Genomic DNA, 17,216 nt, shown 5'->3' with positions numbered 1-17,216 from the left:
ACTTGCATTGAGTCAGGGACAAACGACATATTTTTGACGTTCCACGCCTGACAATGGTTTTTGCTGTAAATAAACAGTTCTGTCCCATGGTTCCCAGCTCAGCTCCTAAATCCGCTATTACAGTCTGTATGTGTAACAGGAAGCGGGAATAGGAACTAGGAGGAACCAGACATCCAGAAATGTCAGAGCTAACTGTTCTCTGTGGCAAGATGGGCACCACACCTCCAGATACAATACAGTACATGGTACAAGTTCAGATAACATCAATAAAACAAATGCACTCCCTTTAAACATGTGTTAAAAATTTGCAAACCGACAAAAAATTTATTTTTTTGGAAAATGCGTGTGAATTGTATTATGTTTTCTACATAATATCATTAAACATAATGCAAAGAACACTGAGAAAATATAACCTTGATATCCGTAATATTGACTAAGTAAGGTCATACCAATTATTTAAAAAAAAGTGAAATCAGTGATTAAAATAAAACTTTGATGCTCCTAATCTAGAGGAGAAAATTAGGATATTTAATCCTAAAATTAGATGAGACAGGGTCACATTTGGTTGTAAATCGGACAGTTTATTGCAATTTTTTTTTCTTTTTTTCCCCGATACATCAAACGGTTCTTTGATGTGATTACAATTCGATCCAATTTGATTGATTTATCGATATTTTTATGTTACGTGCCTAGTTAAGCAGTTACACTTTTACTTACAGATTAGGGATGGGCATGATTAATCGACGATTGATAATTGATCGTTAAGAATTTAGTCGATGACTTTAATTTGTTATTGATTAATCGAATACTTTTTTTATCTAATGCAGGTTGCGTTGCCTAGCATAGCGTGTGTCTTGAAGCAATTAAATGAATTTCACTGTGTGGCAGCAATTCAACATTTTACCACCAAGGTGCAATATTTGACACCATACTCCGTTATCTGTGACCTTCCGTTTTTATTTAAAAAAAATAATCATGAAGAGGTCATGATTTTTTGGAACAAATGAAGTCTCTGTTTAAGAATGCGGCTCGCAGCTGCAGGTTCCGCTGCTTTAGAGCACCGCATATTCAAGCGCATATATGTTCCATTTGTCTAACTAAATGTAGTTTAACTGTTTGCCACAAGTTGATCTTGTAATAAAGGTCTCATGGAGGAAAACGCGCTGTATTTTTGTATTCAACATTTTTGAATTATAAAAGTTAAATAATTATTTTTATGATAAAAATATTAATGATTAATCGATAGTCGATCGTTAATTCTCCCGACGATCGACTAAAAAAATTTAATCGAATGCCCATCCCTATTACAGATGCAACCAAAATATACAGTATAACATGAACAATTTATTAAACTCTTTCAAAATGGCACAATCTCTGTCCCAATTGGAGCATTTACAACAACAAACTAATAAAAATTAACTTTTTTTAAATAAAGAAAAACGAATAATGAGGGGCAAAATGTTACATAAAATCAAGCTCAAAGTTTTTTGTGGCAAAATGTCCAATAGTGACAATTACTGAGGTAGTTTTAGGAAAAAATTGTATTAAACTGAAAAATAAATTGATATAAAAAATAAAGCTGTTCTTTTGAGAGATTTTTCTTTAAAGATTAAAGAAGATGAAAAAGTGCGCTTTGGCCGAAATGCGTAGATGGACTTTAAGTCTAGAAATGAGGACGTGGAGAGTAAATAAAGTTTAGTTTAGTTTATTTGTTTAACAGGGACAATGCACATTAATGAACATAATTGTAAATGTGCCAGAATTAGCCCAAAGGGCTATTTTTCATCTGTAGCCCCCTGACAGAATAATAAAAAGTCACCCGTATCAAAGGCCTTCTACCTCAAATCGATTATTTACGCGTGGCATCGATGCATTGGATCGTTAGAAATAAAATGTATGTATCTCAATGTATTGTTACACCCCTAGTTTTAGAAACACAACCACAAAACTCAATCGGCAAGAAGACACAATGCTGTCAATATTTGTTAGGGATGTTCACATTGACAGTTTAACCATTAACTGAAGGTAAGAATTTATGACCGATTAACATTATCAGTTAAAATAAAAAATATTTCTTAATACATGGTGCGTGTTGTCATGAGCCGACAGAAATTTTGCCACTTTTCTATCTTTTATTTGTGAATGTCCTGTAAATGACACAAATGATTGCTGCCCTGACGGCCTGATAAAGTAATCATTTGTATGAGAAATCATTTGTATGCGTGTTTGGAAGCTGAACGGAGACGCGCGCGTGTCCGTGCAAGATGACGTGGTCCGTCTCTGACCCTGACCAAACATCTCTCTTTTTGCACAAACGGAGAAAGACGATGCAAAACCAAAACTTTCTGAAAAGCGTCCTGCTTTAGAAATGACCACTGTGGTAGATGAAACAGAGACAATCTGCCCTTTGGATATTAATCCTCTGGACCGATCGCGTGCTTTTTAATAAGGTAATATTGCGTGATATGTATGATAATGTATGAATCCTGGTTCTGTTGTTGATCTGTCGCTGCTGTTTGCACGTTCAAATTAAATGTTTTGTTTTTACAAGTTCACAGACAACCATCAACTGTAATATTGTAAATACAAACTTGGGTTCAATGAACAAATTATATTATATATACCTTCCAGACAGCTGCTGCTGAACAATAGGATGTGTACATGACGTGTGTGCAAAAAACAATAGTGCAATTTTGAACACTGCAGACCACAAACATCCTTTGAACTGTACACCTCATGTTACCATCCACAAAGAGCAGCTTGAGGACACAACGTCTCCTCATTCATAAACTGAAGAAGAGAAGGAAGAGAGAGAGAGAGAGAGAGAGAGAGAGAGAGAGAGAGAGAGAGAGAGAGAGAGAGAGAGAGAGAGAGAGAGAGAGAGAGAGAGAGAGAGAGAGAGAGAGAGAGAGAGAGAGAGAGAGGGAGAGAGGGGGAGAGAGAGAGAGAGAGAAAGACAGTGAGAGAGACACTTGGTACACACAAACAAACAACAGCGACACAATCTCCTGATGAACACATAATCATACAAACATATTTATCATACTGAACAGTTACATTCCTCTGCCTTTAACTGGATGTGGAATTGAGCTCAACGTGATGCATGTGACCTTAACTAGCATCCAAAGACACAAACTCATACATATTTTCACATGTAATGAAAACCCGTGCACACAGTCATGCTGAAGTCATTCCAGCCAAAATCATCTCTTTCTCTCTAGTGCAAACACACAAACGTACACACACACACACACACACACACACGAACGCACAAAGCTGCTGCAAATGTTGCAGAACAGTGACAACGAGTACATTAGTAAAGCTGGAAAAATGCAATCAGTTTCACAGACCACAGAATGGTTGGCACATACGAAAATAAACATGCTTTCTAACCAAGCCATTATCACTATACAACACTCAAATTCAAGCTGCACACAAAAAGTCATTGTATACGCTGGTAGCTTTACCAAACAAGCCACACTGACAAATCAGACCCATTCAAGAGCCTCCAGCAGAGTCCTGCTAGTGATACAAAAGTTTAAATCCACAAACAGAAGAACACAAAACACACACATGCTTTGCCTAAAAAAAAAAACAAGCGAAAGAGAAACCACAGGCAGGGAAATAACACGGAGACTGCAGCATTTCTGACCTGATGCCAAAAAATGGATATAAAGGGTTTTTCCATCTCTACAGCATCCTACTATCTCTCTCTCTCTCTCTCTCTCTCTCTCTCTCTCTTTCTCTCTCTCTCTCTCTCTCTTTCTCTCTCTCTCTCTCTCTCTCTTTCTGCAGTGCTGGAGTTCGGATGCTTATCATGAGCCTGCATGTTTACTTTTACACTCTATACTTTTAGGGACAACTTTAAACAGACTCAAATAAGCTCTTCTATCAACAAATCTAGTGGTTGGTGTGCGTGTTTGGGTTTGTACAAAAATAAACTGGCCATTGAAACCATTTATTTACATGTTGCTACAGATAAGACACCTACACACAGTGTCAACAGGATAAAGGATATAGTAGGAATAATGTGAAGAGGTTAAAGGAATATTCCACTTTCAAAAAAATCCTAATAATTTACTCACCCCATCATTATAGATGTTAATGTCCTTCTTTGTTCAGTGGATAAGAAAGAAAGTTTTTGAAGAAAACATTCCAAGATTTTTAAGACTTTATTGGACCTCAACAGTTTACAGTTTCAATGCAGCTTCAAAGGGCTCAAAATGATCCCAAAAGAGTCATAAGGGTCTTAATTAACGAAACGATCGCCATTTTCAACATGAAAAATAAAAACATCCACTTTTAAACTACAACTATCTTGCACTCGCCATATGACACACCAGCGCGACCTTACGTTGTGTAATAACGTCGAAAGGTCATGCGTCACAAATGTAAAACCATAGATTGTAAAAAAGATGGACATAGTGTCCATGACGTCACCCATAGGTTTCTGAAAATCGTTTTTAAGCTTACAGTAGGCGGTGTCTGTCGTCGCCATCTTGGCCGCGCATCACTCGTGGATATCCAAAAATGGATAAAGAGGCAGGACGTGGGTGAAGCTGAGGTATCTGGTTGCTAAAACCACGCCCCCCTAGCTCGACTCTAGTGACAACAGTTCAACTGCCACTCAAAAGGCCACGCCCTTAATTATGCAGAACTTTAAGGCTTAATATAATTTAAACGAATGAGTTACAAAAAAATGCACCCCTCTCACAGTTGTCATGAAGGGCAAAATTAGCTATACAGACCCAAAACTATTTTTGTACCAGGCTGTAAACCTATTATATTCTACTGTAAAGTTTGGCATTTTAACATGGGGGTCTATGGGAATTGACTCCCTTTTGGAGCCAGCCTCTAGTGGCGAGTCGAGAGTTCATCAGAGAGATGATGAACGCACACTTACGGACCATTTTAAACAATAAACGGACACAAAGACATTAATTAGTATCATTTCACACACAATGTCGGATTGGTCCTCTTTCTCCACACTTGTAAACACTGGTGCAGTAGTTTCACAAACGTCATGCGTGACCTTTCGACATGATTACGTAATACACAAGGTCACAGGCAACAGAAGACAATGAGAAGTTGTGGTTTAAAGTTTTTTTTTTCTTGGCGAAAATGATAATGGTTTCCCTAGAAAAGACATGTGAAAGTGGAGTATTCCTTTAAAGAACAAGGAGAGAAAACAAAATGAAACTTTTAATGTTATAGCATGTTGAGGAGTTAGAAACTATAGAGCAGTGGTTCTCAAACTGGGGCCCGTGAGATGGTGCCAGAGGGCCCCAGTTTGATGAAATTTGATTAAAAAAAATAAAGCTACTAACCAACAGCACTACTTTGTATAATTTAATGTTTTGTTTAATTAAATGTTACGTTTTAGAAGTATTTTGTGTCATAAATTTTCTTTGCGGTGGCGTGAAGGAATGCATGGTACACAAGGGGGCCGCACGCTGAAAAAGTTTAAGAACCACTGCTATAGAGGAACATAATGTTGTGACTATGTTGCAAAGAGAATAAAGAGAGGACATAGTAGATTAGAGTAAGAGGAAGGGAGGACAGGCTGCATATTTGAGAGCGGGAGGACAGAGGGACGTAGACTCAGCTGTCTGATGTAGCGAGGCCTCAACACACTGGAATGTGCTGGACTAAGCTGACTTAAACAAGTGCAGGGAATCTCCCATCGACTGAATGTCCAGACACATACACAGCACGCACCCGGTTCACATACAGCTAAACTTTTATCACATAAACGGTAAACCTTTATCATATGTTTTTGCATGAATAAAATGTGCATAATGTGTGTTGATTAGATGCCTCCTTGTCTGCATTTCTTCTCACAGCCACAATGAGGCAGCACCACATGACACTTTAATGAGCGTCTACATGCCTGGAAAGGGACAAACCAGACCAATACGGTCCTGGATGCAGCTAAAACATTTACTGTAGCTAGAAGTGTTATTGGAATCAAAACATCTGATCTAAGATCAGACTACAAAGAGTGAGTTAAAAAGGGTGTGTGAGTCAATTTTCTCTGTCATGGGTGACAAAACTCTGCATGCTGCCAAACTCTACTGACGTCAGCTCAGATCACGCCAGCTTAAATAAACAACAGACACATAATCAGACGCTACTGGTGGATTCAGCCACCATGCAGACATATTCCAACAGTGAGAAAGTTTATATCCAGATCACATCCTATGAGGTGTGACATTTCTTAAGGCAAAATAGCAATTTCGATATAGAAAGCATGTGGTTTTCAGACGGTGGCAGTATTGGGGCTGCGCAATTTGGAGAAAAAAAAACAAATAGCATTTTTTAGAATGAAAATAGCGATTTGCTATTTAAAACAGCATGCTTTAACAGCATCAAAAGCCCTATTCGGACATGCTAAGTTTTACAGGGGTAGATGGGGTAATGTCATTTTACCACAGGACATCTGTAATATTGATGGTCAATTCACACGAGATTAGAAATCTCATTAAAACATTCAGAAGTGGGAGGGGTAACTCGATTATGCAGTATTCAGGTACTGACTTGCCACTGACTTGTTTTTCCGTCTAGAACGCAGGTAAATGCTTCTTTAAGTGCTTTAAAATTTGAAAGAAACCCACAAAATAACAGAAAATTATTACATTTACGTGTATATTTACAGTTGGTCTATTCGCACTGGACTAGTATTACCTGAGGTAATTTCTCCGGACCTTTTTACAGAAGGTAAAAGTCACCGTAATCCTTACTGACATGTAGCATTGGGATGGGACTAAAATCTCTGAGAAGCCCTGATAAAAATTGCTTTACCCCACCTTCCTATGTAAAATGAATCCCGTCCGAATGGTACTAAAGAAAGAACGAGCATAATAAAAAACTATTCTAACAATGTGGTACTGTTTATTTAAAATTTAAGAAAACTCTTTGCACATTTGATCATCACATGCAGTGTTAAAATGCCCCTATTGGTTACACTTTGCGTCAAATGAAAAATGCGCAGGAAGCAAGACGTCAAGGACTACGTGGATGCTTGTTAGCACATATTTGATATTCCCTAATCGAAATAATGCGGTTTGATAATTGCATCCCTTCAAAACAAGATTTCAGTTTATAAACGATAAACCGTGCAGGGCTAGGCAGTATGGTGGTAATATCAGTTGAAGGTCAAAGTATTTGTCTACGAACCTTCGGACAACGATCTTGAGAATCCTGTAAGAACCTTTGATGAGAATAAGAGCTTCTTGACGCGAGCCATAGAGAGCAGAACCGTTAATGTTCACCAGTTCATCTCCAACTCTCAGCTTCTTACACTGGGCTGCTTTTCCTCCTTCTTCTATCTGTGAAAGAGAGAAAGAGGAAGAGAAAGAAAGACAGAGAAAAAGATTATAATAAATACAGAGAGAGTTAACATTTGAACCATTTAAACTACACTCTAAAAAACAAACGGTGCTATATAGCACCAAAACAGTTGCTTTGGATCGTAACGATAGAAGAACCATTTTTAGTGCCATATAGCACCGGTGAAGAACCAGTGAAGCACCAGTGAAGCACCAGTGAAGCACCTGTGTAGAACCATATAGTGCTATGTAGAACCATATGTGGTTAGGGGTGTGCCGGTTTCAGAATTGGTGATGACGGTTATGACGTGAGTCAAATGTGACGGTTCATAACATAACCGTCGGTGGGGGGCGTTTTGCTCGTTTAAATGCTCGTGGATTGACGGGAAACTGTCATTTTACTACAAAATCATGAATGTGATGCCAAGTGTGTTTTAACAGTAATAACTTTGAACAATTTAACAGAAAGCAATGAAATATTTAAAAAACACACTGTTGCCAGAAGGCTGCGCTGTCACTCTCTCATCTATCATCTATTTTAATAATCTTCAGAGAAACAGATTTGTGCGTTGGGCTTTTTATGTCTGTAATTGTGTCTATATCTGTCATTACACGGACCAGAACAGCACGAAAACAATGTGGATTAAAAGCGTATTGAAGAGGTTTTGCTCATAAACGCAGGTAAAAGAAAGTAATGTGAACTTGAGATTATTATTAAACTGCACACTATGCGCTGCAAACGCAGCCGGTGTAAAAGCACAATGGCCACGGCAGCAAACGCTCTCCGCAGACGCGCTGCACAGTGCTCACCCGGCGTTTGAATAAACTAGACACTGAGCTCTACGTTTCTTTTACAGTACAGCAAGACAACTAGCAGTGAATGTGCGTTCAAGAGAGTTAGTAGATTAGCATGGGAGGATTTGAACTTGAAAAGCGGAGTGTACTGACGCCTTTCCGCGGTTAAAACAACATTCCTTCTCATGGTCATTCATGTTTATTTGATGCTATAAATTAAATAAAAGGAAGAGATGATTTGAAAGGTGAGACTTTGTTTAATATGTTTAATCTCAAAAGTAACCTGGTTTGTCCTGTATGTCAGCGCGTTGTCAGTGTCTGCTCCGCTTTGTATTTTTCACTGCGTGAGAACGTGAGGGGACTGTTTACAATTGTTTTTAATTAGTATTTAAAAATTATTTATGATACATTTTTTTTATATATAAAATATTATAAAATACTTTAATAACACGGTTTTGGCGGTTATAGAGTTCTAATGACGGTGTTCAACTATAACCGTCGGTCTCACGGTTATATAATGACCGTCACACCCCTATATGTGGTGCTATATGGCCCCTATATGGTTCTACACTGGTGCTTCACTGGTGCTTCACTGGTGCTTCACCGGTTCTTCACCGGTGCTATATGGCACTAAAATGGTTCTTCTATCGTTACGATCCAAAGCAATTGTTTTGGTGCTATATAGCACCGTTTGTTTTTTTAGAGTGTAGTGGTCGGCCGATACGGGTTTTGCTGATGCAGATACCGATATTGAATAGACATTGGGTCGATATGGCAGTATGATAAACGTAAGCAAAAATACCACAGTTTCACGGTGTTGTGGTTCTGCCATTGCAACGCTAAAATGTGTTATTAAAAGTCTGCATATAAAACAACGACTTTTCAACTGGACACAATACATTTTATTGTTATATAAAAAATTAAGCATTTAAAATATAATATTCCTTCAAACAAAAACAAAACATTTGTAGTTTATTAAATGTAAACATCAAATCAATTACAGGACTTAATGATTTAATTAATATAATGTAAAACAGTAAACACAGTTCATACCTTGGAAATGGTACTACAGAAAATTTTGAGGTTTTGAAACCTTAAAGCTTTAAAGAGCACCTATTTCATTGCTTAAAACAATGTTATTTTGTGTATTTGGTATAATACAATGTGTTTGCGTGGTTTATGGTTAAAAAAACATAATTTTCCACATACTGTAAATTTTTGTAGCCCCCAATTTCACTCTCTCCCTGAAACGCATGGATTTGAAAAGCTATGTGTTCTTGATTTGCCAGCTAATCTGTACGTTGTGATTGGCCTGAATACCTCTGACGTCAGAACGAAAAGTGACGCTCCTTACCATGTTTGAAACATTTGGTTGCTAACAGGAGTTAACTTACAGGCAGTAAGTCCAAGGGTAGGAATTATGATAATGTCTTTACTACATCATAAATAGCAATAAGTAAACTGTTGCCTAAAATCTGTGTGTTTGTTATAGTCCAAGAAAAGAGATTTACGTTGGAGATGATAACTTGAGTCATCGTTTACTTTGGGGTTTGTACCTTTTGCATATCGTTAACAATGTACTAACATACACTTACACACCAAAGAAAATCTATAATCGTGAATTGGACAATAGGTGCTCTTTAAAACCTCGGTATACCTTGAAAATGGTACATTGAAATTAGGCCCATGCCTAATATTAAGACTGTGGCTGAGTCAGAGATGTTCACAAGTCTCTGAGCTCGAGTCCAAGTCAAGTCTGAAGTCTTTGAGCTTGAGTCCAAGTCAAGTCTGAAGTCTCTGGGCTCGAGTCCAAGTCAAGTCTCAAGTCTCGTTGTAACAAATAAAACTCTAATAACAAATAAAGAAATTACAAACATTTAAAAAAAGAACAAAGTTCTAAAATTAGCATTAGGTACAGAAATTAAATGGATCATAACACTGTCTTTATTGTACAAATTAAATATTATTATTATTATTTTTAGAGCAATAGAAGTGATTTTCTGTTTGTCTTGGGTTGTTTGATTAACATTAATGACACAGACTTAAGTAGGTTAATTGAGGTTACTGTCTCTTTAAAAACAAATAAGCCCAGACTGGTTTCTGACTGGTTTCTTAAGACATAAACAAAAATGTTTTTATTAGAAAAAGAATACTGTGAGATCATTTTGTGTGTATGTGCCCTAGGGCTGTCACTTTTGAGAAAAATCAAATTCGAACGGATTTCGAATATCATGCAATATATCCGAATATATTCGAATATCTAAGCGCCCCCCCCATGCGCATCTAAAACCCACCGTAATGGAGATTCAATCACAAAATTATTAACAGTGACAGTCATAAACAGGGTTGTCTGGATTACTTTTTTACTTAATGTTTGAAACAGCAGGTTATCAATTTATTGTTATTATGAATTACAAACTTATATATATATATATATATATATATATATATATATATATATATATAAAACATGATTCAGAACAGTTACAAACAATAACGTGACAACTTAAATAGCAACTTAAATAGCAGCAGGAGTATATAGGCAGACGCAAACGGAATTCGCGCCCGCAGATTTCGGCAGAAAACTCCGCGGATTTAATGCCCGTCATTGACAAGCACACATATCCCGTGCTTGAGCGTGTTTGTGACCAGAACTGTCATTGACAACAAGCACACATACAAAGCCTATCCCGCGCGTTTGTGAGCCGTCATTCACAAGTACATTAACCCTGCGCGTGCTTTTTGCTTGCCCGTTTTCAATGATAGAGAGCACAAACCCTTTGATACTTGAGATGAAATTAAACTTATAGATGAGTTAATCAGATCTCACTTGTCCTCAATGTGACGCGCAATAGTCAGCACATGATCATTTCAAATCCGTTTACAAGACAAATGCTGTTGCTGTTTAATATAAAGTTTACATTGCGTTGTAAAAAATGATGAAATTATCTTCATACATGCTAATTTCATAATGCGAACGTATTAACACAAGCTTTTTATTCTGCTATAATATTTAACACTATAAACAATATGTCATTTCATATACAAACTATAATTCTATCTTGACATGCACATGAGGTTCATTTTGGTCCCATTTGATTCCCTCTCTTGCGCACAGTTGGCGTCGTCTGTCTCACTCTCAGCCTCCTTCCTATTACGAGGTGTTACTGTAAAAAATGCGCTACACATGGCATTTAAAAAACCGGATGGTTTATTTATAGTTCGAATACGGATATTTCACGTCATGTTCGAATGCATATTCGAATATCGAATAAAAAGTGACAGCCCTAATGTGCCCTGTCAAGAAAAGAAAGATTTTATGTTGGCTTAACTTTTGAAACACTTCTCTCTGTTTGTGCACTACTGTCAGTAGTCTACTGAGGGCACTTAAACGCGTGCTCACACACAGGCAGAGGACGAATTCCAAACAGCGCTTCAGGAAGAAGATGCAGCAGTCGCTTCACATAAAAACGTTACATTGTTTTTTATTGCTCTATTAAGCAAATGTAGGTTAATGGACTACATATGACACAAAGTAGCGCAACTCTGGACCTGACTGGAGCTGGAACGGACACATTTAACCGCATGTGCGTACATAAATCTGCTCACTTGAGCGCCTTTTTGCGGTTAAATTGTTTAACCATTTAAACAATTGCAAGCCTTAGAAACACGTTAATGATAAACTTACCCTATTTAAATTGCATATTAATCCGCGAATCGCATGCGAGCCGAACCGCGGATCCGTCACAGCACTACCCAAAGCTTCAGATGAATGGCACAGCAGCGGCCGGTGCAGTCCACATGTATGTTCGCGGCCGCACGCGCAGAGCAGAAGTGTTACGTCGTGGGCATGTTGTAGGTAAAGGAGGGAGGGGAATAACAGCGAGCCCTTCAGACATTTCCTAAAAATAAACATGGTTCACGAGTCGCGTGGCTCGAGTCTGAGTCGAGTCTGAAGTCTTTGAGGATGAGTCTCAAGTCAAGTCTGAAGTCACTGTGTGTGCGACTTAAGTCGCACTCGAGTCTGAGTCTCAACCTCGAGTCCCCATCTCTAGGCTGACTGGCCAATATAAGGTCAATATAACACAAATGTAATTACAGCAGATGAGAGATATAATACAAATACAATGAAGTCTATAAGCATCACAGAGAAACAATACTATACATACTCTATCATCCATTCTATACAGGCAATCTGCTTTCCTTAGAAGGACATTGCGGTTAAATAATGGAAGCCATTTCCACATAGACACACACATTCAACCACACATACTTTAAGATAAGCACGTTTACACACTCGGCCTTTCTGTATGTTCTCCATTTCACATTTCTTCACATCCTCTTAAAAAAGTGCTGTCAGAGGTCAAAAATACATACCATGCTGTAAATGCAAGAGATCACGGCCATTCATCAAACACGCTTACAGACACACAATACTGAGTTATTCCATTAGCAAGCCTCCTACATAACATAGAACAAAGGTTCAAAGATCAACTCCAAAGCCACATAATTCCCATGCACAAAACATCAGTCCAGTCAAAACATACACACTCACACTTTCTCTCAGTCACGCACATGTAAATCTCAACCTCCAACATAAACACGCACCTTTCTCACTTGGCGGACGCGTACGTTACAGCAGAGTATCACATTCATTTTTCTGACTTACATTGGAGCCCATTTCTCTTTACACAAATCCATCAATATGCAAAGCTAATGCTACAAAGCTTTTAAAGTGAAGTCACATGATAGACCATAAGGAGTTTGAGGAATGGTGGACATAAACCAGAGATTGGCAGGCAGCTTAATGTAAACTTGAACAAATAGAACTTGGAGACCAGAAACATATTGTTTGCGCAACTATGGCTTGTGAATGATCGAGAATGTGTCAACACATGCAAACTCTAAACACATACGTGTGCGCTGCTGGGATGAATCTAAGATCGGCCCTCGGCAGGCTGCTTCACACGGCTGTATCTGCAGCATGCGAATGTGGTAGCAGCTAAACTGCAACAGCAGGCAGTTGTTAAGCTTTTACGCTGAAAGGGTTTCTGATGTGTGGGTTTCTCTTAATATTCTGTGGTTACCGCAAAGGGTATTTCCCTTAAGGGCTGTTTAGAATCTGAACTATAAAGTTGACTGTCATGAAATCTTATTTATATATGTGGGAGGATTGCATCTTCATCCAAACTGTACATACAGTACACTATCTGTCAAAGTTTAGGATGACCTAACTGGAATGTTTCGTAAAACCCTTTTGATCTAAAAGGCGTAGTTATACACTTTTTATATATAGAGAGAGAAAAATATGAGTGTGCCGACATATTTATTGCATTACAAAACAATTTTATTTATGTTTTTGAAATGGATGACCGAATAATGAAGAAAAAGTAGCAAATTAGATTCCAGAGCAGACAGGAACTCAAGAATGTTGAAAAAATGCCAAGAGAACGTATATTTGCTAATTCTAGGGTGATTACACTAAAGATCCTAAAAGTTTTTAAGTTGATTTTTTAAATCACAAACTAATTTGCATTGTTACATTTCTTTTGTTTAAAAGCTTTGATGAGTAAATAGGCTTTATGCCCAGCTGCACTAATCCTGAACTTCAGCCAGCTCCTTGTTTCCTGTCTGCCATTATTGGACAAACTGATTAATCCATGTGTGTCTGATTATTGTTGTTGTGACTACTGAGGTCAGGGACACCTGGATTAATCAGTTTGTTTGTGACTACTGAGGTCAGGCACACCTGGATTAATCAGTTTGTCCAATAATGGCAGACAGGAAACAAGGAGCTGGCTGAAGTTCAGGAATGAGTGCAGCTGGGCATAAAGCTTATTGTTATTCTAAATCCCGTAAAAATTAATTAAGAAGTAACTGTAAAGCCCGGATTATAGTTATGTTATTACGTGTATGCAAACGTACGTGCAAAGCATAGTTTATTTGATGTGTGTACGCAGACAGTCGACACATTCACTTTACGACAAAATGCAATGCATCTTCTAAGCTACAGACTAGATTATTTTGTACACGCGTACGCGACCTACACATATAACAAGTATAAATGTTTACAAAAATTGCACATGCAGTGTGCGCATATTATTCTGATGATGAACTTTGCCTCACTCTGCGCTGTTCGTGACTTGTACCAGGGCTAGCATCACTAATCATAGCTAACATCAACTTTTACTAGCAGTGATTTTTGATGGATTTCTCCAAATAGCATGCCAAATTTTACCTGTCTAGTAGAAACTTTGTGACTGAGGCATCAGTGGGAAGTCCAACCTGTGTGAAATATTCTCCCCAAAACACTCTGGTCTTGTTTCTTTCTTCAAAGACCTTTCTCTTCTTGTCATACAATTCGTAAACACTTTTTCTCTTGCTACCCTCAGACATTTTGAAAAAATACGGTGAGAATGCGAGCTTCAATAAATGGCTGAAACTGCAGCCCACCACATGTGCACATGCGCAGAAAGCGAACCTAGGGACGAGCACGTACGACAGCCTTAGATAAACATATCACAAGAATGATTGACAACTGGGATGACCAATAGTCTTGATGATCCACCCGGAAAAATAAATTATTCCGGTATACCTTTAAGCTTTTGACTAGTGATGCGGATGGATGCATTTATTAATAAATTTGGCAAGTAGTTTACACCAACTTTTCATGTTTTATAAAAGCCAATATTACAAACGATTAGTCAAACAATAGATCAACAGAAAGTTCAGTGTTTTTTTTTTATTTCAAAGTAAAATAACTACCTAAAGAAGAAAGTGATACACGTGTGACCATTTTGTAACAAGAGAACCTCAGTGTTTCAACACTGAAACCAAATCTTTCTTGAAAGATGTTAACACACATCACTTTTACCATTTGTAGACTCATCCGATGCCAACTGTCGGTCTGCACTGTAGCGTAAACAGATACACATGTGTTGTATTTGAATATGTGAATGTGGTGAGCATTGCAGGAATATTTGAATGTGGTTTTCGGAGAGATCAAAGCCAGAACGTGTCCAGAGGGCCATAATGGGAATATTCATGCTGACTGAATAAAATGCTTGGTGGGGGGACAGAGAGTGTCAGGATGTGGGCAGAACTTGTGAAAAGATTTTATCTCACAAGCAGGACCACAAGCAGAGGTGTTTATGTGCTCATCTTGTGAAAAAAATCTACTGAATTGTTTGCGTGTAATGTATTTTAACATTGTGAAAAGAAGATACAATGGGAAGGAAATGTGCAGGGGTGTATGAATGCCAGGTGTTACATTTCTCCAAAAATATACTGTTGCAGATGGGTCAATACACAGGGTTTCCCGCAGCACATTTCAGTTCAGGCGGCCCGCCTAAGCTTGGAAACCCTACCGCCTGAACTAAGTTGTCCAAAAAATATATATTAGTAATTCGCTGCAGAAAAAGGCCATCAAGTGCATCTCGGAAAATAGCGACCCTTTGATTTCCACGCCCTCTGCCCCGCCCACTTGCCCAACCCTACCACCTTAACTAACAAATTTTCTGCGGAAAACCCTGCTATACACATGAGCTGACATCTGATTCCTTACCTATTTGCATGATTACTCATTAATTGGTGTTACCTGAAAGCAAGAACCTCAATGAAACAAATTAGTTTTTTAAGGACAAATAAATAGAATAAGATATCAAGGTTAAAGGTGCAGTGTGTAGAATCCAGCTAGCAGCTGTGAATTGCAACCAACGGCTAAGTCCACAACTCACCCCTTTCTTTCGAAACGCATAGTTAAACTACGGTAGCTTTTTGTTTAGGGCTAGTGTAGAAACATGGCGTTGCAAAATGGCGACCCACGATTTCTGTAGACAAAAACAAGGTAATAAAAACAACACAGTTCATTATGTAAGGTCTTTATACACCACTGATAATATAGCTATGTATATTATATTGCATTTCTGTCGAAAAATCCTTCTAAAAGTTACACAGAGCACCTTTAAAGCATCATATATCTTTGGGTCAACCTAGGAATATAAACCTGAGCTATGTATGACAGATCGTATAGATTTTTAGTTTCTTCTCCAGTGAAACGAGGCTTATAGTTCTCTCATGTATTCGGCTGGTACAAGATGCACAAAAGCTGTTGCATGCAATGGAAACATTATTCAGATGTATGGTCACAATTATAGCCTTACTGAGGACATTGCTCTCTTTCAGTTCCTCCTTCCCATCTGCTACAAACAAATAAGTTTCTCTGGGAAACCATAGTCAACAGTCACACAAAATCCTTCAAAAGCCAGATCACAATGGCTTCATCTCATTTCTGTAAAGTTGCATGCGTTTGTTTGTACCTGCCACACATAAGTGCCACTTGTTGAAGAAATCTTTTCATCTGACTTGATATGTGTATCATATCAAAGACTCAGTGGGTCAAAATTGTGCAGTAAACCTTATAAACCTCCTAAAGAAAACCCATGTGTGTTCTCCAGGTGCATCTGTGCTTTCTAAGGCTGGGAGAGAAGTGATGTAGCCTAACCTTCCATTAGTTCATAAACCCAAAACAAACACAGCTTGTTTCCACCCGAATATCCAATCTGCTGAACATACTTCTTTGGAAAAAGTCTAGTGGCGCTCAGAACAGGTACATTTTATGGCAGAAAAAAGAGAACAAATTCACTACACATGCTCAGTTGGCGGGCATACCCGTGTGCCCCGTGAGCCCCTGTGCCAATAAAATGAACTCTCACACGCAGTCTTACCTCATATGCTGCCAAAGTGCTCAGAACTTCCAAAACTCCCTGTGAAATCGAATTAAACGTAGGGGGAAAAGGAAGAAAAAGCAGTCAAAGCGTTTCACCTGTTTTCCTTTGCTAAACCAGACCTCATTCTTCAGGGAAACCTTACGTAGCGTGTACCCCGGGCCATGATGTCACGGACTCTTGGATCTCATTATTGGTTAACTTAGTGAACAACTTCTAGGAGCTGCTGGTGCACAACACATGGACCTAAGCGAACATCTATACGTCCTCCACCCTAGACAATAACACCTCTCTCTTTTTCGTCTATGCCCACCCAGTAGTTTCATTCCCACTCTCTTCTTTTTTTCCTTGAGCGCATGTTCTTCTT

The 17,216-nt window shown here is 38.3% G+C and overlaps 1 protein-coding gene across 5 annotated transcripts in view; it reads right to left on the bottom strand.

The window, feature by feature from the left end:
* shroom4 (shroom family member 4) overlaps positions 1-17,216 on the bottom strand; it is a 56,075-nt gene that overhangs the window by 20,770 nt on the left and 18,089 nt on the right. For 4 of the 5 annotated variants that reach the window (XM_065248729.2, XM_065248728.2, XM_065248730.2 and 1 more), the window contains exon 2: positions 7,177-7,328. In XM_065248729.2, the coding sequence (XP_065104801.1) occupies positions 7,177-7,328 (152 nt within the window). Of the gene's footprint in view, positions 1-2,624; positions 2,749-7,176; positions 7,329-17,216 lie in introns of those variants that run through there. The other variant, XM_065248733.2, reaches the window with a different exon arrangement.

This window comes from Paramisgurnus dabryanus, chromosome 2 (genome assembly GCF_030506205.2).
Source record: "Paramisgurnus dabryanus chromosome 2, PD_genome_1.1, whole genome shotgun sequence".
In the NCBI taxonomy this organism is placed as follows: domain Eukaryota; kingdom Metazoa; phylum Chordata; class Actinopteri; order Cypriniformes; family Cobitidae; genus Paramisgurnus; species Paramisgurnus dabryanus.
The sequence above is the reverse complement of the archived record's forward strand: the minus strand, read 5'-3'. Positions and strand labels throughout refer to the sequence as shown.